Source organism: Prionailurus bengalensis, chromosome B3, assembly GCF_016509475.1.
Source record: "Prionailurus bengalensis isolate Pbe53 chromosome B3, Fcat_Pben_1.1_paternal_pri, whole genome shotgun sequence".
Classification (NCBI taxonomy): domain Eukaryota; kingdom Metazoa; phylum Chordata; class Mammalia; order Carnivora; family Felidae; genus Prionailurus; species Prionailurus bengalensis.
In genome coordinates this window covers 146,032,831-146,060,022 of record NC_057355.1, presented here as the reverse complement: position 1 = coordinate 146,060,022, position 27,192 = coordinate 146,032,831, and the positions used below count along the sequence as shown (strand labels likewise).

The following is a 27,192-nucleotide window of genomic DNA, read 5'->3' as shown; positions in this document are numbered from 1 at the left end:
AAAAATAAATAAATATTTAAAAAAAAAAAAAAAAAGACTCATTCAACCCATTCAATTAAAGTTCTAAGCGGTGAGGGGCGTCTAGGGTGGCTCAGTTGGTTAAGCATCCGACTTCGGCTCGGGTCATGATCTCACAGTTCTTGGGTTCAAGCCCCACATCAGGCTCTGTGCCTGCTTGGTATTCTCTGTCCCCCTCTCTCTCGGCCCCTCCCCTCTCATGTGCGCGTGTGCTCTCTCTCTCTCTCTCTCTCTCTCTCTCAAAATAAATACATAAATAAACTTTAAAAAAATATCCTGGGGCACCTGAGTGGCTCAGTCAGTTAAGTGTCTGACTTTGGCTCAGGTCATGATCTCACAGTTCTTGGGTTCAAGCCCCACATCAGGCTCTGTGCTGACAGCTTAGAGCCTGGAGCCTGCTTCAGATTCTGTTGTCTCCCTCTCTCTCTGCCCCTCCCCACCTCACACTCTGTTTCTTTCTCTCAAAAATAAATATTAAAAACACTCACGCTCTGTCTCTCTCATTCTTAAAAAATAAACATTAAAAAAAAAGTTTTTTTAATTACAAAACAAAAAAACACCTCTAACAGGCGAGTTAAAAATAGGAGGCATGTCACTGACCTGTTTACGGGACCTCATGGCTGCTTCTTCCAATGTTTCCGCAGCTTCAAATTTGCCTTGTCGTCTATAAAGTGCCCCGAGGTTTTTCAAAGTAGTTGTAACAGTCGGACTGTAGGAAAGCACAGGATACACAGAGTATTAAATACAAGTTTCAGAACTGTCAACAACACATAATCTAAAGGACTAAAAGACACGTTCGTGAGAAACACTCAAGTTTCTACAGTATTTTCTCAAGCAGCAAAATTCTAAACCAGTTCTTCTATGCCAAGGATCCCCTGCCTACCAGTGCTGTGTGAGAGAGTGAGGCGACTCCAACCCTTGCCGTAGACTCTCTGAGGGGCCAGGGCACGCTGCACTGAGCCCCTGCAGCCGCGTGGCCGCTGGGACACGCCCGTGTGCCCTCCAGGCTGTGGCTGTCCCCAGGCCCTCTGGCAACAGAAACAGCTGTGCCGGGTGTGGCTAGCAGCCACCATGCCTCCCCTGGGGGCTGAGCTTATTCTGCGCGGGGCAGGAAAGAGGACACGGCTTTCCTAACGTTGCCGTTCACGGTCTCCCTCCTCTCCACATAGGGGGAAACGGAATGAGCACATGGGAGCCAGGAAGAGTGCGACGTGTGTGAAGAAGAGTGTGCCTCTGCCCATAACCACAGCCTTACTAAGAAACTAGAAATAAACCTAGTTCCTTTCAGCATATGTAAGTACTTCAAGAGACTTCTTTCTTATTAACAATAATAGGCGCTTAAGGTACAGAAACAAAGAAACGGTGCCTGAAGGGCTGTGTAGATTAAGCATCCCATGCTTGATTTTGGCTCAGGTCACTGATCTCATGGTTCGTGAGTTCAAGCCACACATCAGGCTCTGTGCTGACGGCATGGAGCCTGCTTGGGATTCTTTCTTTCTCTCTCTCTCTCTGCCCCCGTCCCAAGGCACATGCTCTAGCACTCTCTCCCCGTCTCTCTAAATAAACGAACATTTAAAACACAAAATTACAGGTTTTTGGATGGGAATTTGAAACAACAGGGGACTGTGCAGGCACACCATCTTACGGAACTTTACGTGTTCGGTCATTTACAGGCTGCCCTTAAAGCACTAGCACCTTCCAAGTAGTTCTATTTCTCTAGGTAAAAAGACATACCTATCAACTTTGCAGGCTTTGTACCAGCCGCCATATTCTCCAAAAGATGTCCCATCCTTTTGCTTTCCCTAAATTATAACAAATGAGTAATTATTTTTAAAGCAACGTATTCAATTCAGAAAATCTCTCAAAACATCGTGTTCTTACTTTGCATTCTTCTCTTTCTTCAGCGTGCATCCAAATGGGTTTATTTTCATCTAGGGGAGAAAACATAACATACTATGAAATCGAAGCACGGGAGAGCCCACTGAGGGGAGGCTGCCAGGTTTCAGTGACCGTAGAAACTGCAGAATCAGACGTAACTGCAGAGATTGGCGGCTGTCTACCGAACCTGACGAATGCTGAGGCTCCTACAATGAAACTTTAGTGCTCGAATCTTCACGTAACACTGGGGAGTATTCAGAATTTGACAAAGCTAGCATTAAACAAAAGTCCAAGAAAAAGGAATAAGATGCTTGGAGAGAACCTGGCAAAAGATGTGAGATACTCCCTTATGGTCTTAACCTTCCGGAACCTATACCAGGCCACTCCATCCAGCGCTTCTAGACAACCAGCGTGTCCACACCACACCACACCACGGAGAGTAAGCAGTCTGAAAAGTGACATTTATGAGAATATTTTTATGACATGAAAAATGGTTAGCGTACAAGTCTGAAGAAAAATTAGCAGTATTTGTGATTATATGTAAAGCATGGTTTTAATCGTGTAAATCAATCGGCACAGAAAGAAGGAAAACACTTGAAATCATGGGTGACCTTCACCTTCCGTGTCTGCACGCAGGAACCTTTCAAGGACCGGCTTCAGGCTCCCGAGGAAGAAACCTATGCTCACACCAGGTCACCTGCTCACTAACCACCTACCCTGGCCCAAGTCACTTAGTCTACAGTGTCCTCGCTCCTAAAATGGATTAAGGTTTGATCCAGTTCACAGGAATGTTCAGAAAATGAAACGAGATCACACACCGAGACTGCCCGACAGAACTGATTGTTACTTGGCATGTCACAGGACACTAAAGCCTATTTTACATACTGGTCTTGAGAGAGTGAACAGTATGTGAGGCTGCACTGTGGGTGCAGGGTTAGCCGTATCTAACTGAACTATTCCGAACTATTCTGTTGCTGGAATAGCCAACTACACACCAGCTTATAGAGCACGACTCCCAGACGACACAACAGGTCGCACATGTCAGTACGTGCACCATGAGCAGCAGGTCCCTGGGAGACTGGAGGTCACACATCAATGGCCACAGGACACACATATCTTGCCCAAAAAGAAATGCCTTCTGTCCTACGCTTTAACATGTGCATGGAAGGCAAATCCAAATACAGGAACACTGCTTTTTTAACTGGAACCCAATTAGCTGTGGACTTTATACTACTGTTTTTAGCAAAATGAAGCTAGCAAGTCATAAGGAAACAAATATTCCCCAAGAACAGAATTTTGCAAAAGCAGCATTAAGGAAAGGACCTGAAATCACTACAAAGTCCAGACAGCCTCCGCAGTTAGGCGAGGATATGGAAGCCCCTGTGAACTGTATGACTCTGGGGAGGCACTTGCTGTCCCGTCCTGTGTCAACTGCAAACAGAATCCACGCTCAGAATGGTGAGCCTGGGGCATTCCCAGATTCTCAGAGTAAAAGAGATTTACCGCTCCACTTACTAATGGGAGAAAAATAGTATTAATACATTTCAAAGATCTTTCAAGAGTGGTTTCTAGGAACTCTCTATAAAAGAAAGTATTTATTGGGGTGCCTGGGTGGCTCAGTTAGTTCAGCATCCAACTTTGGCTCAGGTCACAATCTCATGGTTCATGAGTTCAAGCCCTGCATTGGGCTCTCTGCTGTCGGCACAGAGCCTGCTTCAGATCCTCTGATTCCCTCCCCCCAGCCCCTCCCCGACTCGTTCTCTAACTAAATAAAAAAACATAAAAAATAAAGGATAAAGAAAACACTTATTAACCAAAACCTCTTTCCCTATGCATTATGAGGTTTCCTGCACACCAGTAACAACTGTCCTCATTCCAAATGCTTTACGTAACACCTGATTGGGGGGGGGGGGGGGGTCCTTATGTGACATACAAATACTGTTTTATTGAGCAATTTAAATCCTACAAAATATTTGTTCCAAAACTGTGTATTAAGTACCTATGATACTTTAAGGAATATGGAGACAGGCCTTGGCTCTTTAAGGCAGTCTAATAATCCAGTGGGCCTGGGATGGGGTTGACAACTTGCACTTCTGTCTGACAGGTCACAAGTGGTGCTGATGCTACTGATCCCTGCTGGCACTTTGAGAACCAGGATGACAGGACAATCCCAGAACCGTTGATGTCTCCAGAGAGACTTTCTGGAGTTAATGCTCTGAACTGTGCATGAAACCAGGCTGGACTCTGGAGAGGGCAATGAGCAAGATGTGGGGTGGGTGTCCCATCACCCCTCACTACAAGAGGCACGACACCCTGGGGTAACTGGTGACACCAGAGCAAGTACGCGGGTGTTCTCCAATGCTCACTGGCTGGTAGGTGAGTGAATGAGCCTAGGACTACGCACACTGTGCCATGTCCTCTCCTCTAAGCACTATCTGCAAAATCATTTCTAAAATTCAAATTACATTGTCCCTTGAAAATATTAGGATGATTTGGGTATTACCAAGTTCCAGCAGGAAATCGCTCTTAATGCATTCTACAACTGTATACGCTCAGCAGCAGTAGTGCAGTTCTTACCATCCACAGAACCGAACTCCCTTTCGTGTGCACGAGTGAGAATCTCTTTGTACAGTGTTTCTGCTTGCTTGAATTTTCCTTGCTTCAGATAGCAGGAGGCCTTAAAAGAAAATAAAGTACTCAGTAATCTTCATATATAAATGAAATATACACTCTTACCTACAGGCTAAATTACAAAACAAACTTCAAAAGTTCAAAGAAGAGGAATTCTGGCTCTATCTACAGAGTGTGCCTCTATCAACATACCAGGTTATTTTTCGTTTTGGCCACATTGGGGTCGTCAGGCCCCAGTTTTGTTTGGTAGATCTCAAGGGCTCTTTGATAATAATATTCTACTTCTTCATATTTGCCCTGATTCTGGCACAGTAAGGCCAAGTTGTTCAACTGCTTAGCAACATCGGGGTGATCCTTTCCCAAAACCTGGAACAAAATAGAGTGTATTAGAAACACTGATTTGTTTCACTCCCATCCAATCCATTCTCCACCTACGAGAAAGATCCTTCTAAACAGAAACGGGACTGTGCCTAACCTCCAGGCTTAATGCCATGCCTCCCCGTGCCCTGTAATAATAAAAATAACTTCACCAGAACTCTTATTCTTGGGGGTGAGAAGGAACCGTACATGCTTTAAACTTCAATTCTTAGAATAAGCCCACACAGTAGCTGGCAGTGGTGGATCATGCACGGTCTAGAGACGAGGACACTGTTCTATAAAGGCTGTGCTGGCATAACTGCCAAGGTGTGGAAGAGCCCTTTCTGACTCCAGCTGTTGCACAAGACTCATCCCGATGTGTACCGCCTTCAAAGGGAATTTCCAACTCTTCCACTCGCACTAAGCCTCTGCAGTCACCCCAAACCACTTCCCCTCACGTGGCAAACTCCCCCTTCAGGGCTCCCTGAACTCTCATCCCAGATGCCTGACGTCCTTCTTCCAGTCCCCCCAACCACACCACCCACTGACTAATCAACCCTCAGGTCTCTGCAGAACCCTCATAGGGCACACTTCCCTACATCTGACTGAAGGGAGCCCCGGCCCACCCTCACCCTGGTAACTCACAAACATCCTGGTTTCTTTCCTTTGCAAGAATCACTAACCAAAACTATCTCATTTATGTATGTAGTCCACTGCCCATTATAACCAGGAGTGCCAATGTTACATCTCCTTCACCAGTGTAAATGTCGGCATCCACAGAGATATGGACGCACAGATGAATAAACACTAAACTATTTCTTCAGTACCTTGGACAAGGGATTCATTCTCTCAACTTTGTGCCTCCCCAAGAAGGCATGCTGCCCCTCCCTCCCTCTCTGCACTCTCTTGCTCTCCCTGCCTGTGAACCTTGTTTAAGACTCAGTACAAACACTGACCACTTATGGGAAGCCATCCCCGGTGCACCACCCTCCTGGGACTTTGGGGGGCCCATGCTCTCTGCACACTCCTGGAATTCTATCCTGGAAGCCAACTACATCCTGTGCCCCCTGGGAAGGAGCTTTCTCTCTGATTTGTAAATCACCAGCTCTAACCAAGCAGGGGCCTCCAAGAACTCAACACGCATTGCTAAATGAGTAAATGAAAGCCACTATGTACGAATGAATCTGGTAGATCACCGTATAGAGTTCATAATCCTGAATTTGATACTTATGGGTTCTCCTTGACTTTAACCCTAGTCTACTCAAAATCTGACCATTTTGTTTCATAAATATCATGTAGGCGGCAGCAGAAAAGAAGTTCTCCTGCATAATTTGATGATGAGCCGTTTTTTACTTCCCCTTGCCATATGGCTGAAAGTTAAGTGACCTTGCAGTATCGCGGGTAAATAATCACAAAAAATACCAAGTTAAAATACTACCCTTGGTCATTCATGGAATGGACCGGACACCTGAGCCTCCCTACTGCTGGAATTGACAAGCTACATTTTTTCCAATACCTAATTACCATAAACTGTAGCTCCTGGCGTAATTAACATCCATGACACTGACGTCATCTACAGTTCTGAGTTACACTTTAGTTCTCAAAATAACTTCATCTTTTAAGCTTTACAAGCGTATTTGGTGACTTTATTTTTAAATTTCAATGTGTTTCTTCTCGACAGGTACATGCCCCATTGTGAAATGGTGTGCCCTTAGGCCTTCCACGGCCAGTGCTCAGAAGTTCCTCCTTCTGCAGGCATTCCCAGGCCACATCAGGCAGGGCGGGCATACACAGACACCCCCACCCCTCTTAAACACCGGTGTGAATGGTGTGAATGGGCCAATCGGCTGTGTTTTGCAGGCTGTCCACCTCATACCTTATCCAATGAGTTATTTTCAGGAAATGGTCAGCCACCGCATACCACAGGGGTCATCTCTCAAAACTTAAAATCTGAAATACTTAGAAGACACAAAACACCACATCTCAAGACAATAAGCACCACTCCTCTGGCCGCACCTTTTCTCTGATCTCCAGGGCTCTTTTACACAGCGGCTCGGCCTCTTTGTACTTCCCTCTCTTGCCGTACAGCACTGCAAGGTTATTCAGAGTGGCCGCCACCTACCAACACAAAAGGAATGTCAAGGAGCGGTACAGGACTAACGGACAGGACTTCAGATCTCACACATCCGTCGGTGCCCAGTGTGCACAGTGAAGTGCTCTTCAGCGAAGGAAGAAATAGGACTTCGGTTAAAAGCAAGAGAGCAATTCACTATATACAGATTCTACGAAGTAAAGTGCAGAATACAAAAATTCAACAATCAACATCAGCAACATGATCTTGATTTTTTTTTTTTTTAATTTCACTGGAAGCCACAAAGCCAACCCAACCAAGGCAAACACAGATCTGTTTGCAAATCTGACCAGATTTTAAGAAGAAGGTAACATAAATTCTTCAGAAAAAAAAATTATAGAAGTACATGCAATTTGATTTAAGACAAAAAAAAAAAAAAGTATGTGATCCATTTGAGATGGTGATGATGAACGAGTGTGCACCAGCACATGCTAAATATCAGAGTCCCCAGGACTGAAGTTTGTCACTGCTATCAAATAAGTCAAGACACCTACCTGTGCCATCTAGTGAAAAGGCAGCTCTTAAACCTTCCCTGTTGAGTTTAATATTAAAATGAGTTGGGTAAAAAAAAAAAATAGGGAAAATAAAATGTAAAAAGAATGAAAGAACCAGATATACAAACCGCGGGATGATCTTTGCCCAAAGTTTTTTCACGGATGGCCAAGGCATCGTTCAGTAGATTTGCGGCATCTTTGTATTTATTCTGGTCTCTAAATTGAAAGACATACAGTAAGTGTTTTGGATATAGCTTACTCCATCTTTTTAAAATGTAATTTTGAAACTACAGAAATAAAAGCTTCAACTATTTAAAAAAGAAATCAACAATTAAAACTAATAAAAACACCTCTAGTGTACAAGAAAAAGCTTCCACCAATAAATGTGAACTGGAATCCAGGCCTGATTAGTTTCTGAAGCTTGCCCTCCCCTCTAGATCACCAGGACAATGCCGCCCCCACAAGGCGAGCTGCCCCACACAGAACAAGTGAGCCAGCCCAGAAAGTGGGCACAGCTTCACCTTCTAACAGATAGAACTGATGCCAGCATCTGAGCCCAGGCTCTGCCAGTTACCGTCTACAAGGCTTTGGGACACGAAGAAGCCTCCCACAGTCCCAATCAGCCCATCTAGAAAGGAAGTGTATGACCTAACTCACAGAGTTGCTTTGGAAGGTAATGATATGCTATGTGTATAATGAAAAAGCTAGTTAAAAATAAATATGGTGCATTATAGTGTCTTAATCTGGTATGCAACTTGCCACCATTTGCTTGTAGTAAGAGGAATGAGGATATTTTTTTGACTGTGGTAAGACAGAAACACCATCAGACCAGACTCAGCCTCTGCCCACCTTGGTTTATGTACTGACAATGTGATTACAAAAGCTAGCACACATGTTTCTTAACTGAGTAAGAGCTGCCCAGCAAGGCTTCGCCCTACAGAATCCAGTCTGTCCTACAAAACATGGGAAGGGTTCAGAAGGCCTATGGAACCTCTGAAGCACACTAATTCTGGCCAAGCGTACTGAGATTTTTTCCTCCAATTATCCTACAATTATACTACACATTATGAACTGGCTCAAACTTCTTGCAAAAATCAGCAAGTATGACAGTTTTAAAACCTGCTAGAAACTTATAATTAGTAACAACAACTAAACGAGACAAGGTATACTGAGCACCCTTCTAAACTGTGCCATAACACGTCAGGGACTATAAACCAATTGGCCAAAGTGAAGTCACACGAAGAGCAACCACACTGGTTCTCAGGCGTGTCCCCAAACCAAGGACAAGCAACCTCAACTCGAACACATAAGAAACCCAGCCAGCACTCCTTGAACCAGCACACCAGGAAAGAAAACCAGGAAGAAAACCGAGACTCAGAAAAGTTAAAGGCTCCGGACAACATCTTTGGTCTTGGGGCCATTTAGCAGAGATACAAACGGAGTTGTCCTGACTTTAAATTCAGTGTTCTGGGGGCGCCTGGGTGGCTCAGTCGGTTAAGCGTCTGACTTCGGTTCAGGTCATGATCTCATGGTCCGTGAGTTCGAGCCCCACATGGGGCTCTGTGCTGACAGCTCAGAGCCTGGAGCCTGCTTCGGATTCTGTGTCTCCCCTTCTCTCTGCCCCTCCCACGCTCATGCTCTGTCTCTGTTTCTCAATAAGAAATAAACGTTAAAAAAAATTTTGGGGGGGCGCCTGGGTGGCGCAGTCGGTTGAGCGTCCGACTTCAGCCAGGTCACGATCTCGCGGTCCGTGAGTTCGAGCCCCGCGTCGGGCTCTGGGCTGATGGCTCGGAGCCTGGAGCCTGTTTCCGATTCTGTGTCTTCCTCTCTCTCTGCCCCTCCCCCGTTCGTGCTCTGTCTCTCTCTGTCCCAAAAATAAATAAACGTTGAAAAAAAAAAAATTTTTTTTTTTTTAATTTTTTTTTAATAAAAAAATAAATTCAGTATTCTGGCTTCTCCTTGAGGACAGGAATTACATATTCCTCTTTAGGGCCTCACAGGAACCAGCCTAAAATCCTACCTATACTTGTGTGTATCGAACATGTTGAATGGGGACAATGAAGAAACACAAACCCTTTATTTGCAACCCACAAAACTGGAAGGGCCACAGCAAACCACTCCTACTGTGTGAGTAGTAACTTTCCCCTCCTCAGGTCCCCACTCACCCGTCTCTGATCTAGTTCAGGTTAGGTGAGCTAAGAGACACGCACAAAGGGCTCCAACATGTCATTCCCTGGGCCATAAAGGCTAATTCCTCAATTCCCTTCAAAGTGTTCGCCAGGGGCTCCTAAGGGAGGAAGCGTGCTGGAGTGACGGGAGAGACAGGGACACAGACACAGGCTGGTCCCCACCTTTAAGGGACACGACTCTGGGAGAAGAGAGAACAAAGCGCAGACAGCCCCGATGCCGAGCACAGTGCACAGGCGCCAGAAGAAAGGCAGCGGTTAAGGGCTCTGGCGACACAACAGGGGCAAAGGGAGAGTGGGATCCGAGACTCAGAAAATTCTGAGAGAGAGCTGACAGACAGGTGGGAAGGCTGTTCTGGAGAAAAGAAACCTGGTACGGAGCCTGCTGGAAAAAATCAAGAGTTGACTTTGGCCAGAGTGAAGGGTGCATGTGGGCATTTCTAGAAAGGCTGACCTAGGTCGTTTTGGGCAGCATCTGTTCCACAGGGTGACAGCCTCGCCATAGAGCTCGCTGAGTATTTTGAATTTAACCCCCTGGCTGTTTGAGGAGAAGTGAACAATAAAGCTGGCGAAGCAGCTTATGGGCAAGTTCATTAAAAACACGGCCTCCGGGAAAGACCAGAGGAGAAAATGAGAACTACTAGCCTGTACACCAAGGCCAGGATGTTCAGCATGGTAGCCACGTCCGGGTGGTCGTGGCCCGAAGTCTTCTCCAGGTCCTCCAGGGCCTGCTTGCAGAGCGGCACGGCCACCTCGTAGCGCCCCTGGGAGGCGTACTGGATGACCAGGTTGTGCAGAGTGCGCAGGCGCGCCGGGATCTCGTAGCCGCCCTGCTGCGCCGCGGCCGCCGCACTGCTGTGCTGCTGCTGGACTGCACAGACAGAGTTTCACTTGAGATGTGCCAAGAGGAAATCATCCGGACGACACCACTGAATGACACCTTTCTTCTCTAGCTTTGGTCCAGGGTGGCACTTGGGCCCCACGCTACGGACACCCACGCAGCACTCCCCAGGCAGGCTGCGTAACATCAGTAACTTGTCAGGGGTGGTGTGATGCCCCCAACAGAGCAGTCAGACTGCCCTCGGCACCAAACTAATTCTGCCTTTCCAACCCCGTAAGAGTCCACACTTCACGTCTGAACCGTCTATGCACGACCCTATCTCGCAGGGGCCGGTCTAACGTACTACTGTGTCCCACCAAGAAACTCTCTGAAGTTCTTTTGGGAAACATAACGCCATCCAAGTGCACAGAGGGCTGCTCCCGTGAGGCAGGCCACCGGCGCGAAGATGCCCACTGATTGTGGCAATGACATCACAACAGGACAAACCACCTTCTGTTTCTAGGCTGCCACTTAACCACTCCCCTTCGCCAACTTACTTCCTTGGCCGGGTTCGTCGTCATCATTTGGGAAAAGGTCATCCAGAGGTTCTTTGGTGGAATCAGTGTCTTTGTCCTCCTATAAAATCAACCCAGGACAACTTTAGTCTTACGAGTGCTATAAATCCTGTACTGGAAATCATTAGTGTAAATTTCATTTTAACAAAAAATCTTAGAAAAGATCATCAGTTTTTAAAATCAAATATAGTGCATACTTGGAAAACCTAGAAAAGATAGTGGATAATAAATCGGAAGACTAAAAACAACAGAGGACTGTGTTAAGTCACAAAAACATTTTATATTTGTTCTATAAAATGTACTGTCATCATGGAGATTTCACATGTATAACCTTATAAAGTTATGTTTTAAACACCAGACATTTCTGAGAATAAATATGATTCAACAAAAAATAAACAAAATAAAACACAGGATTATCCACAATTTGGCTTATCCATCAATTTAGCAAAGAGTAATACAAAGCATGCAGGACTAGAACTCAAACATTAAAGGAAGGTGGGCGGGGGGCGAGGGGGGCAAAAGGCTGCCTTAGATTCTTCACTGCATTCTGAAGAAATTCAAATAGAGAAGGGGAAACTCTTACTTGAAATACATTTTACTTGGAAACCAAGTATGTAAAAACAGACCAAAACGGCCCATCTCTGAATGCCACAGACCTGGAGGCTAGATCTCTCCTCCCTGCTCACTGCCTCCACCACAAGATCCCTAAGAGCAGTTTGAAACCTGCCAGCTTTGAGTCTGTGACTCAAGTGTCCCCACAGATTAGCGCAGGGGTCAAAACCAGGGCTACACAATGGACAGAAGAGACAACAGCTTGACCAAGTGAGAAATCAGCATCACCCCGGGGGCAGGTCACATCACTCGCATCTGGACAGGTTAATCTAAGAAGTACACAGAAGTCACCTAGATAAGATTCCTGTCTGGGATGCGTCGTCTAAATACACTCACAGAGAAACATCACACAAACCCACACTGCGGAACAATCTATGAAGCAACTGGCCTATCCTCTTCAAAGATACCTATGTTATGAAAAGCGAAGAAAGGTGGGGTTTTTTGCTTCTTTTGAAAAGGACCTGTTACAGGGGCGTCTGGGCGACTCAGTCGGTTGAGCGTCCAACTCTAGATTTTGGCTCAGGTCAGGATCCCAGAATTCGTGGGATTGAGCTCCACGTCTGGTTCCGCACTGACAGCAAGGAGCCTGCTTGGGATTCTCTCTCTCTGCCCCTTCCCCGCTCACGCACCACTCTGTCTCTCTCTCTTAAAATAAATAAACATTAAAAAAAAAAAAAAAAAAAGACCAGTTTCAGATGAATGACGACTAAGTGAACCAGACGCTGCCATGGTGAAACAGTGCTACGAAGGGCTCTGCCAAGACAATCAGGACAAAGTGAAGAGCAGGTAACGACTGTGCCCGTGTTAAACTGCCCGACTTGACCTGGCCCTGGATTCCACAGGAGTCTGTCCTCATGCCAAGGGGATAGGCCCAGCAGCAGGGGAACGTGGCATGAGGTATGCCGCGTATTCGAACACAGTTCACAAGAAACAGTCGTTTGTGTAGATGCTGACGGACAGAGTTAGCTCACTGTTAGCTCACTTCCCCAAGCCAGATATTTTTCAAAATAAAAAGTTTTCAAAGTCTCTATAAAAGCTTCCCAAACTATCCAGTACTCTAGGTGAATCGCTGGCTGGCTTCAGCATCTCCATTTATTCTCATTCCAACAGCAGTGTATAGCAAAACGTTCAGTTACTCCACGAGGGAGCAATACGGCAAGCCTAATCAAACGGGGTGCTGTGGACTGATGTGCCCCCGCCCCCTCCCAAATCCTCTACTAAAGCCCTAACCTTCAACATGATGGCGCGTGGAGAAGGGGCCTTTCAGAGGCAACGTGGGTTAGATGAAGTCATGAGGATGGGGCCGTCGTGACAGGACTGGTGTCCTTCCTCACACGAAGAGGAAAAAGGAAAAGACGCTAGACTGCCCTCTCGCTCTCCTCCTCTACCCACGCACGAAGGGAGGCCATGTGAGGACACAGCCAGGAAAAAGGCCCTCGCCAAGCACCCGACTGCTGACACCCTGATCTCGGAATCAGGAGAAGTAAGTCACGCGGCCTATGGTGTTCCATCAGAGTGGCCAGAGTGGATGAAGACATGCACCGTGGTGACGGGAGATGTGACATTAGGGGAAACTGAGTAAAGGATATATGGGAATTCTCTTCACTATCTTTTCAACTTTTCTGTGAATCTAAAATTACTACAGGGTGGCTGGGTGGCTCAGTCGGTTAGGCATCTGATTTCAGCTCAGGTCGTGATCTTACAGTTTGTGGGTTCGAGCCCCACGTTGGGCTCTGCACTGACAGCTTGGAGCCTGGCATCTGCTTTGTTTTTCTATCTCTCTTTCCCTCCCTGCTTGTGCACGTGCACGCTGTCTCAAAATAAACATTTAAAAAATAATTAATAATAAAAAATAATAATGAAATTAGTCCAAAATTTCTTTTAAAGTTGTTAACTGAACAGATAAAAATGGTGGATGGAAAATAATCAAGACTGAGATGAACCACCAAAGAGAATCAACAAAAAAGGAGAAAAGCAAAATCCCTGGTGAACCCTAACATTCCCAGCAGAAGTAGGCAAGAAGGAAGCAGGAGTGAGGGAGCAGGAGACCCAGGTGGTGTCCTGGGAGCAGGGGGAAGAGAGTCTCAAAGAGAAAGTCAAGACCCACAGCACCACAGGCCACAGACTTAGTTACAGATTACAAGGCTAGATGACAAATGACTGCGTGGGACCCACGCTGACCTGAGAGAGCTCCAGCAGTGCGCTGGGTGTGGAAGCCAGACCCCATGGGTTAAAATGTCCAAGAGATCTCCAGCCGGCACAAACCTTATCAAGTGCCTCTGTGCATCGTGCCTCACATTTACAAAGTATTCTTACGTTTCTGACCACTGTTCTAAAACACACATGAGGGGCACCCAGGGGGCTCAGCCGGTTGAGTGTCCAACTCTTGATTTCGGCTCAGGTCATGATCTCATAGTTCCTGAGATCAAGCCCCACGTCGGGCTCTGCGCTGACAGTCTGGATCCTGCTTGGGATAGATTCACTCATTCATTCATTCTCTCTTTCTCTCTCTGTCTCTGTCCCTCCCTCGCTCACACGCATGTGCTCTCTCTCTCTCTTTCAAAAATAAACTTAAAAAAAAAAAAAAAGAACTTGCAAACACATATATGAAAAGCACATGGCAAGGAGAACCTCCATGACTTGCCCAGGGACTAAGTCCCAAAAGTTAGAATCTCTGGTCTTGCATGATGCAACCACTAAAGCGGGGGCAGAAAACACCGACGGCTTTACTAAAAGAACCTACTAACTACAGCAGGGTTAACTGTCAATACTGCATTCCTTCTGAACCACTTACAGATGGAGAGATGTCATCATCGTATTTTTTTAACTGATTCATGAATTCCAGATGCTTCTTTTCTTCCTCCAGTTGAGCCACAGATTGCTCACTCTTCTGTAATTTCTGCTGCGTGTTGGCCAATTCATCCCGCAGCCACTGATTCTCCTGGCACAGGCGACGAACCTGTGCCCGCAGCTTCTGTTTCTCCGACTCGACAGCATTCAGGTGATTGGACAAAGCCATCATAACCTGGACAGACAGAAGCGCTGACAGCACTGCAGGGTCCGGCCCACACGTCCCCCTCCCGCCCACGCACACTCTGTGCCTGCTCTCCTCACGCGGGCAGGGATGTGCTGCGACACAGACAAGTACCACTGCTGCTCACTTCCCTTCCCACCCTCGGTCTCACGTACACAGGGGCGCGTGCTCAAAACATCTACAGGAACCCCATGCTGCTCTGCCACTTGACAGCATCTCAAATAGACTAGCAATGGACACACAGCTAACTCTTCTGACAAAACTGTTACTTTTCTACTTTCTATCTAAGTGGCTCCAACATAATTTCTCAGAGACCCTTTTCCACATCTGAGAGTGTGTGCCCAAGCAGGCATATGTGTACGGGGGTCACTCGGGGAGGGGCTGGTGATGGAGCTAGAGAAGGGCGGGCAGACAAATCTTCGATGTTCCAAGGTAAGGGAAGAAATCTTTGTAGCTCGCCAGGCTGTCAGAATGTACTTTGCATTCATAAGCTTAGGTCCAGGCTGTAAAATCTGGTGAGGGCCCCAGGGCTCTGCCTGTGGTACACTGATTAGTTTCAGGGACAGGCCTGCCTGAGGCATTAGCAAGCTCCTAGAAGTATACGCGCAGAGTGAGCTGGGAAAAGTCGGCCCGGTCCGTTCTGTCTTTAGACCATGCAACTGCCTTTCCCTCTACCATCCTCCTAGTTTCAAACCTGAACTCCAAAAGTAAGGCTTTTTTCTCCTTTGTTCTTAACCCTAGTACTTGCCAAACTAAAAAGCAAGTCCATATTCATATCACTTTTCAACAGAATTTGCCTTATAACAGATTCACAATAAGCAAACACGGTCAAAGTTCCACAATTAGTCTTTCACACAGTGGGAATGAAAAACTCTAGAATGAGGGTATGGATAGTCACTGCGGAATAGAACAGTGTCCTCTTCATGGATGTGGGACTTAGGAACCTAGCAGGCCCCACTTCTTTCTTCATTCACCGCACAAGAGGAAAGCCAAGAAAAAGAGAGGCCAAATTTCAGTGTATGTAAATTTACCTGAAATGTGCTGGCAGAGCCAACAGTTATCAGGGGAACAGTCACCACCTAGCTGTTTCTAATTTTTCACCTGTATGTCCAGCATGATAAAAACAAAGGTTTAGTCAAAAAACTAAGGTTTAGGGGCACGTGGGTGGCTCAGTCGGTTGAGCTTCCGACTTCGGCTCAGGTCATGATCTCACAGTCCGTGAGTTCGAGCCCCGCGTCGGGCTCTGTGCTGACAGCTCAGAGCCTGGAGCCTGCTTCGGATTCTGTGTCTCCCTCTCTCTCTGACCCTCCCCCGTTCATGCTCTCTCTCTGTCTCAAAAATAAAGAAACATTTAAAAAAACAACAACAACAACAACAAAGGTTTAGGGGCACCTGGGTGGCTCAGGTCATGATCTCACAGTTTGTGAGTTTGAGGCCCATGTGGAACTCTCTGCAATCAGCACAGAGCTCCCTTGGCGTCTTCTGTCCTCTCTCTACCCCTCCGCTGCCCTCTCTCTCTCAAAAATAAATAAATTCAAGCACTTAAAAAACAAACAAACCCACAAAGGTTTAGCAATCTTGTCTTAGGGTACTGCAGAGACTATTAGCTGTTGGCGATATCCATTCTCCCTTCTTCCTTAGGCTTAAGAAGGTGGAAATGTAAGTGGGCAGGGCAGCATTCCCCAGTCTCCCTCACAACTAGGTGTGGCCATGAAACAAGGTGTGGCCAAAGAAATGTAAGCAATGCTGTGTACCAGCTGGAGGAAGTAAAGGGAGGAGGCACACCCTTCCTGTCCCTTCCCTATCCTAGAATGTGGTCACGTGGCTGCAGCTGGAGTCCATAAAAGGTTGCAGCTCTGACTCCACAAAAAAAGCTGTGTGCAGCACAATGCAGAGGCCTGGCCATCCCTGAGGACTGTGCAGCTACACAACCTGTCTGGGGCGGCCTACCTTGGTATTTCTCTTATACATGTCTGTGATGTTTAAGCCACTGTTTTCATTTATGACCTATGCAGCCAAAATCAAATCCTAAATGACAAACAGGGTTACCTCTATTTTACTGCCTCTGCTTGTTAAAACTTAGACGTACCCAAATCAATCATCATTTATATTACATACAAGCTGATCTCTGTTATTCTGTAAGTATCTTCCCTCTAGTTTAATTAAACTACGTATTTCAGATGAAGTCTCCATTTCTCCAGACTGTCAAGTGCATGTTCCTGTCTGAGGCGACTCACGTATACCTGTGCCTCACTCAGGCCAAGCTCCAGCATTTCCAGTGACTTCCGGATCATGTTTGATTTCTCCTCCACCAGATTACTTTCATCATCTTTCTTCAAACACTTCAGTGTTTCCAGTAAACTTTGTAAAATGGAATTATGCTCGTTCTTCAGAGCTTCCAGCCCCTGAATCACTTGCTTTGTCTTAGAAATAATCTCATCCTGTGTAAGCTTCTCCAACTTGTCTTCCTTTATATACACCATTGTGGACATGTTGTCATACATTCTAGAATGGAAAAAGGAAAACAAATTAGGTATCTCATTACAGGTTTGATTTATGTTACATCTTTAATAAAAAAAATTGTGTGAGGAGTCTTAAATTAACATTTTTTTAGGTGAATAATAAACATGTATTTGTGACTTGTTGAAATACTGTACTGTTTGTTTTCCCTTTGCAGACCAATTTAATTATTTTTCTGGCTTAGGTCTGGATTCTTTTTAATGGAACAAATGACAGCAACTGAAATTAATGCCAAAGATTAAAAGCAGCAAAACCACCAAATGGCATTTCCAAAGCACAAAGCCTCAGTGAACAAAAGTTCTCTGAATGTTTGCAAGCTTTTTTCCCCCTTAATGAAATGCAGAAAGGACAGTAAATTCTTGGTAACATATTTACCAGACAAAGCCTTGAGAAGTGGTCACAGTTGGAAGAAGGAAGAAAACCAGCAAAGGAACATGGGAACAATCAGAGTAGCAGGAGAAGGACTAGGTCCGTCTGAAACACGGTGAGAGAGTGACATGAGCAGGGTCATCAGCACGGTAAAGACTCAAGGAGAACGGGGGCCCCGCAGGCCTCTGGGATCGGAATAGCCGAGAGGCCAACAAGATTTCATGCAATCATACAGTGTCTGGAACGGGCTCTAAAATACTACAGTGAGAAAGAAAAATGAAAGGGGCATAAAACAGCATCAGCAAAATCACGGTGACTGTGGACACTAAGCAACTGTCCCCACTTTACCAACTGTCTAGGTTTGTGGATGTTTTTAAATCCCATAACTCAGTTTTAGGGAGGGAGGGAGGGAGGGAGGGAGGAAGAGGAAGAGGAAGAGGAAGAGGAAGAGGAAGAGGAAGAGGAAGAGGAAGAGGAAGAGGAAGAGGAAGAGAAAGAGAAAGAGAAAGAGAAAGAGAAAGAGAAAGAGAAAAAGAGAAAAAGGAGAGGGACAGGGTGCCTGGGTGGTTCAGTCTGCTGAGCGTCTGTCATGATCTCACAGCTTGTGGGTTCGAGCCCTGCATCAGGCTCTGACAGCTCAGAGCCTGGAGCTGCTTCAGATTTTGTGTCTCTCTCTTTCTGCCCCTCCCCCACTTGTGCTTTCTCTCTAAAAATAAATAAACAAAAAAAATATTAAAAACAAAAAAGAAAAGGAAAGGAAAAGAAAAGGAAAGGAAAGGAAAGGAAAGGAAAAGAAAAGAAAAGAAAAGAAAAGAAAAGAAAAGAAAAGAAAAGAAAAGAAAAGAAAAGAAAAGAAAAGAAAAGAAAAGAAAAAAGAAAAAGCCACAGTGAATATTAAAGAAGGTTGTTCAGGGGGCACCTGGGTGGTTCAGTTGGTTAAGCATCGGACACTTGATTTCAGCTCAGGTCCTGATCTCAGTTTGTGAGTTTGAGCCCCCACATTGGGCTCTGCACTAACAGCGCAGAGCCTGCTTGGGATTCTCTCTCCCACTCTCTCCCTCTCTCTGACCCTCCCTCCCTCATTCTCCCTCTTTTAAATAAAAAAGATTTTTATGGGGCACCCGGGTGGCTCAGTCGGTTAAGCCTCTGACTTCGGCTCAGGTCATGATCTCACTGTCCTTGAGTTTGAGCCCTGCATCAGGCTCTGACAGCTCAGAGCCGGGAGCCTGCTTTGGATTCTGTGTCTCCCTCTCTCTCTGACCCTCCCCTGGTCACGCTCTATCTCAAAAGTAAATAAACATTAAAAAATTTTTTAATTTTTTTTAAATCTTAAAAAAATTAAAAAAACATTTAAAAAAGAAAGGTTGTTCATGGACAGGGATTGAAGTCAGATTACACATCAAAGTAATTTCCTCCAGAGCACTTAGCACCACCTGAAATCTTGTTTGTTTCCACATACTGCCTTCCAGCCTTGAATGTAAGCTCTACTTAAAAGGCAAGGGGGGTGGGGGGGCACCTGGGTGGCTCAGTTGGTTGAGCATCTGACTTTTTTTTTTTATGTTTATTTTTTGAGTGGGGAGGGGGGGGAGGGGGGGGGAGGAGGCAGAGAGAGAGGAACAGAGGATAGGAAGCAGACTCTGAGCTGTCAGCACAGAGCCCGATACAGGGCTCAAACTCACAAACTGTGAGATCATGACCTGAGCTGAAGTCAGACACTTAACTGACTGAGCCACCCAGGTGCTCCGAGCATCTGGCTCTTGATTTCAGCTCAGGTCGTGATCTCACAGTTCGTGGGATGGAGCCCTGCGTCGGGCTCTGTGCTGACCATATGGAGCCTGCTTGGGATTCTCTCTCCCTCTCTCTCTGCCCCTCCCCCGTGCACTCTCTCCTGCTCTCTCCCTCAAAACAAATATATAAGCTCTTAAAACACACAAAAAAATAAAAAGCAAGGGACTCAGAGCACCTGGGTGGCTCCGTCAGTTAGAAGTCCAACTTGAGCTCAGGTCATGATCTCATGGCTCATGAGTTCGAGCCCCACACTGAGCTCGCTGCTGTCAGCTCAGAGCCTGCTTCATATTGGCTGTCTCCCTCTTTCTGCCCCTACTCCACTGGCACTCTGTCTCTTTCTCTCAAAAATAAATAAAAACATTAAAAAAAAAAAAAAAAAAGGTCAGGGACCTTATCTCATGCCCCACTAAATCACAGGCCCTAGGGCAGCTCCTGAGCCCTGGCAGACCACCTGGCGAACGCAGGTACTGATAGTGGTGCGTGAAGGGAAGCAGTGTCAAAGCACCAAATACAGGCCACTCATTCCAGGATTCGGGAGTAAAAGCTCCAAGCAGTTAATGAAAGGGCCATGTTAACAACTACACACAGTTTTACAGTGGAAAATTGCTATTTTTGCATAACTACAAAAACTCAATTCCTTGGGAATGCAAGCTGGTGCAGCCACTGTGGAAAACAGTATGGAGGTTCCTCACAACACTAAAAATAGAACTACCTTATGACCCAGCAATTGCACTACTAGGCATTTATCCACAGGATGCAGGTGTGCTGTTTCGAAGGGACACACGCACCCCCATGTTTACAGCAGCACTATCAACAGTAGCCAAAGTATGGAAAGAGCCTAAATGTCCACCAATGGATGAGTGGATAAAGAAGATGTGGTGTGTGTGTATATATATATATATATATATATGCACGCACACACACACACACACACACACACCCACACACACACAAATGGAGTATTACTCAGCAATCAAAAAGAATGAAATCTTGCCATTTGCAACTACGTGGATGGAACTGGAGGGTATTATGCTAAGTGAAATTAGTCAGAGAAGGACAAAAATCACATGACTTCACTCATATAAGGACTTTAAGAGACAAAACAGACAAACATAAAGGAAGGGAAACAAAAATAATATAAAAACAGGGAGGGGGACAAAACAGAAGAGACTCATAAATATGGAGAACAAACTGAGGGTTATGGGAGGGGTTGTGGGGCAGATGGGCTAAGTGGGGGAGGGGCACTAAAGAACCTACTCCTGAAATCAGTGTTGCACTATATGCTAGTATGGATGTAAATTTTTAAAAATTAAAAATTAAATTTAAAAAAAACAGTAATCCTTTTAACTGACCAGCTGAAAATAAAGGGAGCCAATTTCTCTTGAAATTTAGAGGCTATCTCTGTAGGACTATTCAGAGAAATCCACCTCTGTACCACAAAGAACTCAGAAAACAACAAAAGAACAGAGGTAACTCCTCTACCTAACAGTCTGTATTGCCATTACATCTGTCATATATTTACTTTATGGCTCTCCAACCCCACTGCAAATCCAGGAGAGCAGGCCGCCTCGGTCCCAGTCTGTCACACAGTAAATGCTAACTACATATTTGCTGAACAAATTAACAAAACATTTCAGGAGCAGCTTCCAATGCTCACATCTCAACGGCACTACGTCAAAGTGTCAGCCTGATCGCCATGCACAGTGAGGAGAATGGTGAAGAGGTGGATGTCCAGAGCAGGTGTCTCTAGAGAAAAGAGGAAAATCAAACTGAAGACCTCCCTCTCCACCTTTGGCAGCAATTTCCAAATGATGCAACATTTTAGTCTTTTTTTCCCCAAACTAGAAGATCCAAGTGTCTTACTGAAACTCCAAGCTAGGGCCTAGAATGCAGACAGCTGGGACCCACAGGCTACCAGAAGATAAACTAAGCATATACGAGCAGCAAGAGCTAAAGGCACTGTCGGGACCTGCGAGGTGGGAGCACGAACTGGGGCGGGGCGGGGGGGGGGGGACGGGGACAGCAGGCACCTCCACTGGAGAGGGGAGGCCAGACACACGAAGAAACCGCTCCTGAGGTAAGGCAGTCTTACCAGATGAGCCCATCTCCTCCAGACGGGAGTGCGGAGGGCACTCCCAGCCAGGGGAGCAACAGGGGCCAGGGCAGAGGCGGGAAAGCACCCACTGCCTGCGAGCAGCCTCGTCAGGCCACAGGTCATGGTGCTCGAGGCTCGTGGTGACAAGGCCAGAGTCCAGGGGAGTAAGCCAGAGGACAGCTGCATTCTGAAGGCAGGAGCCTGCGGGGAGAATGAATGGGGCTGGGCAGTGCCAGGAAAGGGAAGACAACTCGGTGGTAGTGGCATGATCACAGCCCAGCAGATATGCTGCACTCTCTTCCCTAGCCCTCTGCCAGAATGAGGCTCATGCCTCTCCCTGGAAAGCAAAACACCCAGCCAGCACCTTCTCAGTCTTTTCAGACACTATTAAACTCGGGGATGCAAAGGAGAGTCTGGAGACTCTAGTGAGAAGTGAGAGCAACTTCATTACTCAAACCACCTGTCTCGGCATGAATGGGCAGTAAATCGTGTCAATGTCCATGAATCCTGTCCATTCCTCAGAAAGTTAAAAACAGAACTACCCTACAATCCAGTAACTGAACTACCAGGTATTTATCCGAAAAATATAAAAACACTAATTTGAAGGGATACACGCACCCCAATGTTTACATCCGCATTATCAACAATAGCCAAATTATGGTAAGCCCAAATGTCTATGGACTGATGAATGGACAAAAATGGAGTATTACTCAGCCATTAAAAAAAAAAAGAAGGAAATCTTGCCACTTGCAACTTCTATGGATCTAGAGGGTGTAACGCTAAGTGAAATAAGTCAGAGAGAGACAAATCCCATATGATTTCACTCATATGTGGAATTTAAGAAACAAAACAAACAAGAAAGGAAAGACAGAGAGAGGCAAACCAAGAAACAGACTCCTAACTACAGAGAACACACTGATGGCCACCAGCAGGGAGGTAGATGGGGGGATGGGAGAAGTAAGTGATAGGGATTAAGGAGTGCACTTGGGATGACCACCAGGGGACCTATGCAATTGTCGAATCACTATATTGTCCACCTCAAACTAACATCACGCTGCATGTTAACTATAGCAGATCTAACATTTAAAACTTAAAAAAAAAAATTAAATCCCAACCAATCACAAAGATGGTCATTGTCCTATCTTTAGAGGTTCGAGTGGAGGCTGAAAAAAGGGGAAGAGAGGGCAGTTTTGCTTATGCAAAAGAGAAAAAATGGGGAGGGGCAAAGAGTTTAAACAGGAATAGCAAAATCCTACCAGGTATGGATTCATAGACAGGAAAAAAAATCACAACAAAATGGGGAAATTTAATGGTTTAACTGAGGTGATACCTCAAGTAAGTAAATACATTTAAAGAATAAGTCAACACATTTGAAGAAAACCAAATCTGGGGCACTTGGCTGGCTCAGTCGGTAGAGCGTGTGACTCTTGATCTCAGGGTCATGAGTTTGAGCCCCACGTTGCGTGTAGAGATTACTAAAAATAAACAAACTTAAAAAAAGAAATCCAAATTTAATTCCTCAGGGAATATGCAACAGAACTGGTGACACTGCACCGCGTGCTCACACTCTCGTAGAGGCTTTAACCACAGACAAGGATAATAAATACAAATGTCATCTGGACGTGCACAAATAAAAGGGTGGGGGAGCAGTTAAGGTAGATTTCTTTTTAACTTATTCTTAACAGAAAATCAGTTAAGAATCCAAATGCTCTTGGGAGGCACTTAGCTCTCTTAAGAACGGAGATGATGGGCGCCTACAGGGCTTACTTTAGCCCAGGTCATGATCCCGAGGTTTGTGAGTTAGAGCCCCACACTGGGCTCTGCACTGACAGTGTGCAGCCTGCTTGGGATTCATTCTCTCTCTCTCTCTCTCTCTCTCTCTCTCTCTCTGCCCCTCCCCGACTTATACACCCTCTCTCTCTCTCAAAATAAATAAACTAAAAAAAAAAAAAAAAAAAAAAAAAGGCACTGAGAGGACAGGGTGCTGCTATGTGGAAAGCATGGGCCTCAGAATCCAGAGCAAGCAGGTGCAGAGCCTGGCTCCACCACCACAGCACGGGCGAAGTCCCCAAACTACCCTGGGTCCCAGGGATTCGAGGGGGCCTACTGTCCGGGCAGTTAAAGGCACAGGAGAATGCAGCTGAGTCACCAAGCACAGTGGCTGACCGTAATCAGTGCAGCTTCCACCTGGGAGCTAAGCAATCGGGAACATCCCTGATAAGTGACCGCTCAACACCTGCAGACACACCTCTAACATGGGCCTCAGTACTTTGCAAGACAGCTGATTCCTTGTTAGACTGCTCGGATAGGTAGTTAGAAAGTTATTCCTTTTGCTGAGTTCAATCTCCCTCCTTAAATTTCTATCCATTGAGGCAACTTCTCCCCTCTAATATAAACAAAGAATATATTTACTATCTTACAAGACATTTCAAATATTGTGGTTCAGTCAGAGGACTCTCCAAATCTTCCGTTTCCCGAGTTCATACCTCATGCCACCCTCAGGTACCCCTCAATCATAGCAGTTTCCATACCCCCTCATCCAACCCACCATCCTATAAACAGACCTACACATGCCACTTCTTCAGAGGGAAACCCACAGCAGCATACATGCTTAGACTGCTCCGTAGCTCTCTTAAGTTCCAGGCTAAGTCATTATGACCAAAGATAGCTTATATAAAAAAGAGTGCTAAAGGAACTGGCTATTTAGGGGGGAAAAGGTGTTGTATTCCTACCGTCACTGTACACTAAATTCCATTTTGATTAAAAAAATTAAGTGAAGAAAGTGCCACAAGAAACTAGAAGAAACCTCAGGCGAAGACATATATGCATCTAGGTGAAGGTAAAGAGCAGGCCCTGAACAAAATGGCAGAAAACTAAAAGGATAGGTAAGAGTTCACTTAAAATAAGAAACTTCTCAAGTTTGCCAAATAAACTCTCAGTTGAAAGGGTTCTTGTAACAGTTACACTGATTTCTAAAGGGTAAAACACCGGGACTCTACGTCTGCTCAAACACCACACTTTGTCAGCCTAGCAACCACAGCATCCCTAAGACTTTCTTGCAACTCTTGGGCTGTGTGTGCTTCCCAGTGATTCTGGAACGAGTCAGCCAGAACAATGCCTGCCGCTCCACAGGCATGCAGGAAGTATGTGCTCAATAAATCAATGAAACACGGGGTGCTCGGCTGGCTCAGGTGGAAGACCGTGAGACTCTTGATCTCTGTGATGTGAGTTCGAGCCCCAGGTTGGGTGCAGAGATTAAACCACCTAACAAAAACTTTATTTTTTTTTTTTTTAATGGTACACTTCCTTTGTTTTTTTTTTTTTAATTTTTTTTTTCCAACGTTTATTTATTTTTGGGACAGAGAGAGACAGAGCATGAACGGGGAAGGGGCAGAGAGAGAGGGAAGAATCAGAAACAGGCTCCAGGCTCTGAGCCATCAGCCCAGAGCCTGACGCGGGCTCGAACTCACGGACCGCGAGATCGTGACCTGGCTGAAGTCGGACGCTTAACCGACTGCGCCACCCAGGCGCCCCTAACAAAAACTTTAAAATGAATGAATAAACCAGCCTTGGGAGCCAGCACATCTGATTCCAACTCCCTATTATCCCCTCACCTATCATGGAACCTCTTGGAGCCTCAATCCCCACATGTAAGGGGCAACAGACAGCCAACCCACCTGGAACATGGTACTCAAATACTCCCCTCCCACTTCCCTTCTGAGTAACACACTCAATATCTGGCCCCAGGTTATTCTTACTAGCCATGGAAAATTATGTCTATGCTTTTACTTCAAACAAAAAGAGAGAGAGAACTCTTTGAAGTCCCATTATTTGCTCTGTGAAAGCAAAAGAACTCAGTGCTCAATGCATAATCTCCAACACAGCACCTGACAAATCTGACATCTGAATTAAGTTCCTTAAACAAGAGAAGCCCTTCTTATGGTCAAACCTCTCAAATCCACCGTTCAACAGGCAAAGCTATTATGGTCTATTACGCTGCTTGCCTCATTCAAATCCTCAACAAAGTCTGTACTGTGTCCACAGATTACAAAAGTCACTACCTAAAATAATAAAGAGAAAAATAATCCTAAAGCTTAATCTTCCACCTTTCTTTAATTTTAGAACTACTTTTGTCTCCATTATTTTAAATTTTTTTTTTCAATGTTCATTTTTGGGACAGAGAGAGACAGAGCATGAACGGGGGAGGGGCAGAGAGAGAGGGAGACACAGAATCGGAAACAGGCTCCAGGCTCCGAGCCATCAGCCCAGAGCCCGACGCGGGGCTCGAACTCACGGACCGCGAGATCGTGACCTGGCTGAAGTCGGACGCTTAACCGACTGCGCCACCCAGGCGCCCCTCCATTATTTTAAATCATGGTTCAATCTTTGCTATTTTTATTGGGTAGAATAATGGTTTTGATGTGTATTTTTAATACACACGACTCTCATATCCAAGGATTCACATCACTCATGTGACTCATGTGACACAACACCCAAGAAACCTAGTTTATCTCCACATTCAGATCCCCAGTTAAATCCTACATGTAACATTTTGTAACCCAAAAATCCGGCAATATTTATTTCTAAGATGCCAGTTGAAAAACAATAAAAACAGACATGCTCTCTTATGAACTACCAGAGGGCAGAAGTGAGGGAGTCCAGCTGACACTTGAACACGAGTGTGAACTGTGCAGGTCCACGTCTACGTGGATATTTTATGGTGTTGTAACGTAAATACATTTTCTCTACGGTTTTCTTAATAGTTTTCTTTCCTCTGCCTTACTTTATCGTAAGAATATAGCATATAACATAATAAACATAAAATACATGTTTATCAATTATTTATATCATCAGCAAGGCTTCCAGTCAACAGTGGGCTATTAGTAGTTAAGTGTTTGAGGAGTCCAAAGTTACAGGCAGATCTCTGACTGTACGGGGCTGTCAGGTGTTGGGTGTCGGGGCCTAGAACCTTTGTGTTATTGAAGGGTCAATTATACAATGTTGTCCTTTCAAGGGCCTGACTTCCCTTTGGAAATACAGGAAACCAAAACAGGCCCTTGATTTAAGAAAGAAATTAGGAATGCCAGGGTGGCTCAGTCAGTTAAGCGTCTGACTTGATTTCAGCTCAGGTCATGATCCCATGGTCATGAAGTCGAGCCCTGCACAGGGCTCCATGCTGGGCAGGAACCTGCTTCAGATTCTCTCCCTCCCTCTCCCTCTTCCCTCCCAACCCCCTCCCAGAAAAAAATTTAGGGGTGCCTGGGTGGCTCAGTCAGTTGAGCACCCTGTCCACTGAGCCCGCTGTCGATTTCTGTTCGGGTCACTCTTGATACCGGCTCAGGTCATGGGATTAAGGCCTGCATGGGGTTCTGTGCTGAGTGTGGAGCCTGGTTGGTATTTTCATTCTCTCTCTCTCTCTCTCTCTCTCTCTCTCTCTCTCTCTCTCTCCCTCTGCCCCTCCCCCCCTTGCATGCTCTCTCTCCCCTCTAAAATAATTTTAACGTTAAATTTTGTTTAATTAAAAATAAAAAGAAAATTAAATCCCTACATGCTCAAATCTGAAATAAATGGACAAGGCAACTGAACCATCCATCTTCGTCTGTATCATGAATTTCTCGGAATACACATAAGGAGAGGATTTAGACCTTGACAGTAACTAAAGATATGACTAGCAGTAACTAACA

The 27,192-nt window shown here is 45.6% G+C and overlaps 1 protein-coding gene across 24 annotated transcripts in view; it reads right to left on the bottom strand.

The window, feature by feature from the left end:
• KLC1 (kinesin light chain 1) overlaps nt 1-27,192 on the bottom strand; it is a 68,322-nt gene that overhangs the window by 20,812 nt on the left and 20,318 nt on the right. For all 24 annotated transcript variants that reach the window (XR_006293075.1, XR_006293077.1, XR_006293079.1 and 21 more), the window contains 11 exons: nt 16,980-17,241; nt 14,497-14,727; nt 11,073-11,151; nt 10,341-10,566; nt 7,638-7,725; nt 6,901-7,002; nt 4,720-4,893; nt 4,474-4,573; nt 1,900-1,949; nt 1,753-1,820; nt 619-727 (listed from right to left, as the gene is read on the bottom strand). Coding sequence is in view for 18 of the 24 variants with exons in the window: in XM_043554387.1 (XP_043410322.1) it covers nt 619-727; nt 1,753-1,820; nt 1,900-1,949; nt 4,474-4,573; nt 4,720-4,893; nt 6,901-7,002; nt 7,638-7,725; nt 10,341-10,566; nt 11,073-11,151; nt 14,497-14,727; nt 16,980-17,241 (1,489 nt within the window). In the remaining 6 variants the exon portion in view is untranslated. The remainder of the gene's footprint in view (nt 1-618; nt 728-1,752; nt 1,821-1,899; nt 1,950-4,473; nt 4,574-4,719; nt 4,894-6,900; nt 7,003-7,637; nt 7,726-10,340; nt 10,567-11,072; nt 11,152-14,496; nt 14,728-16,979; nt 17,242-27,192) is intronic.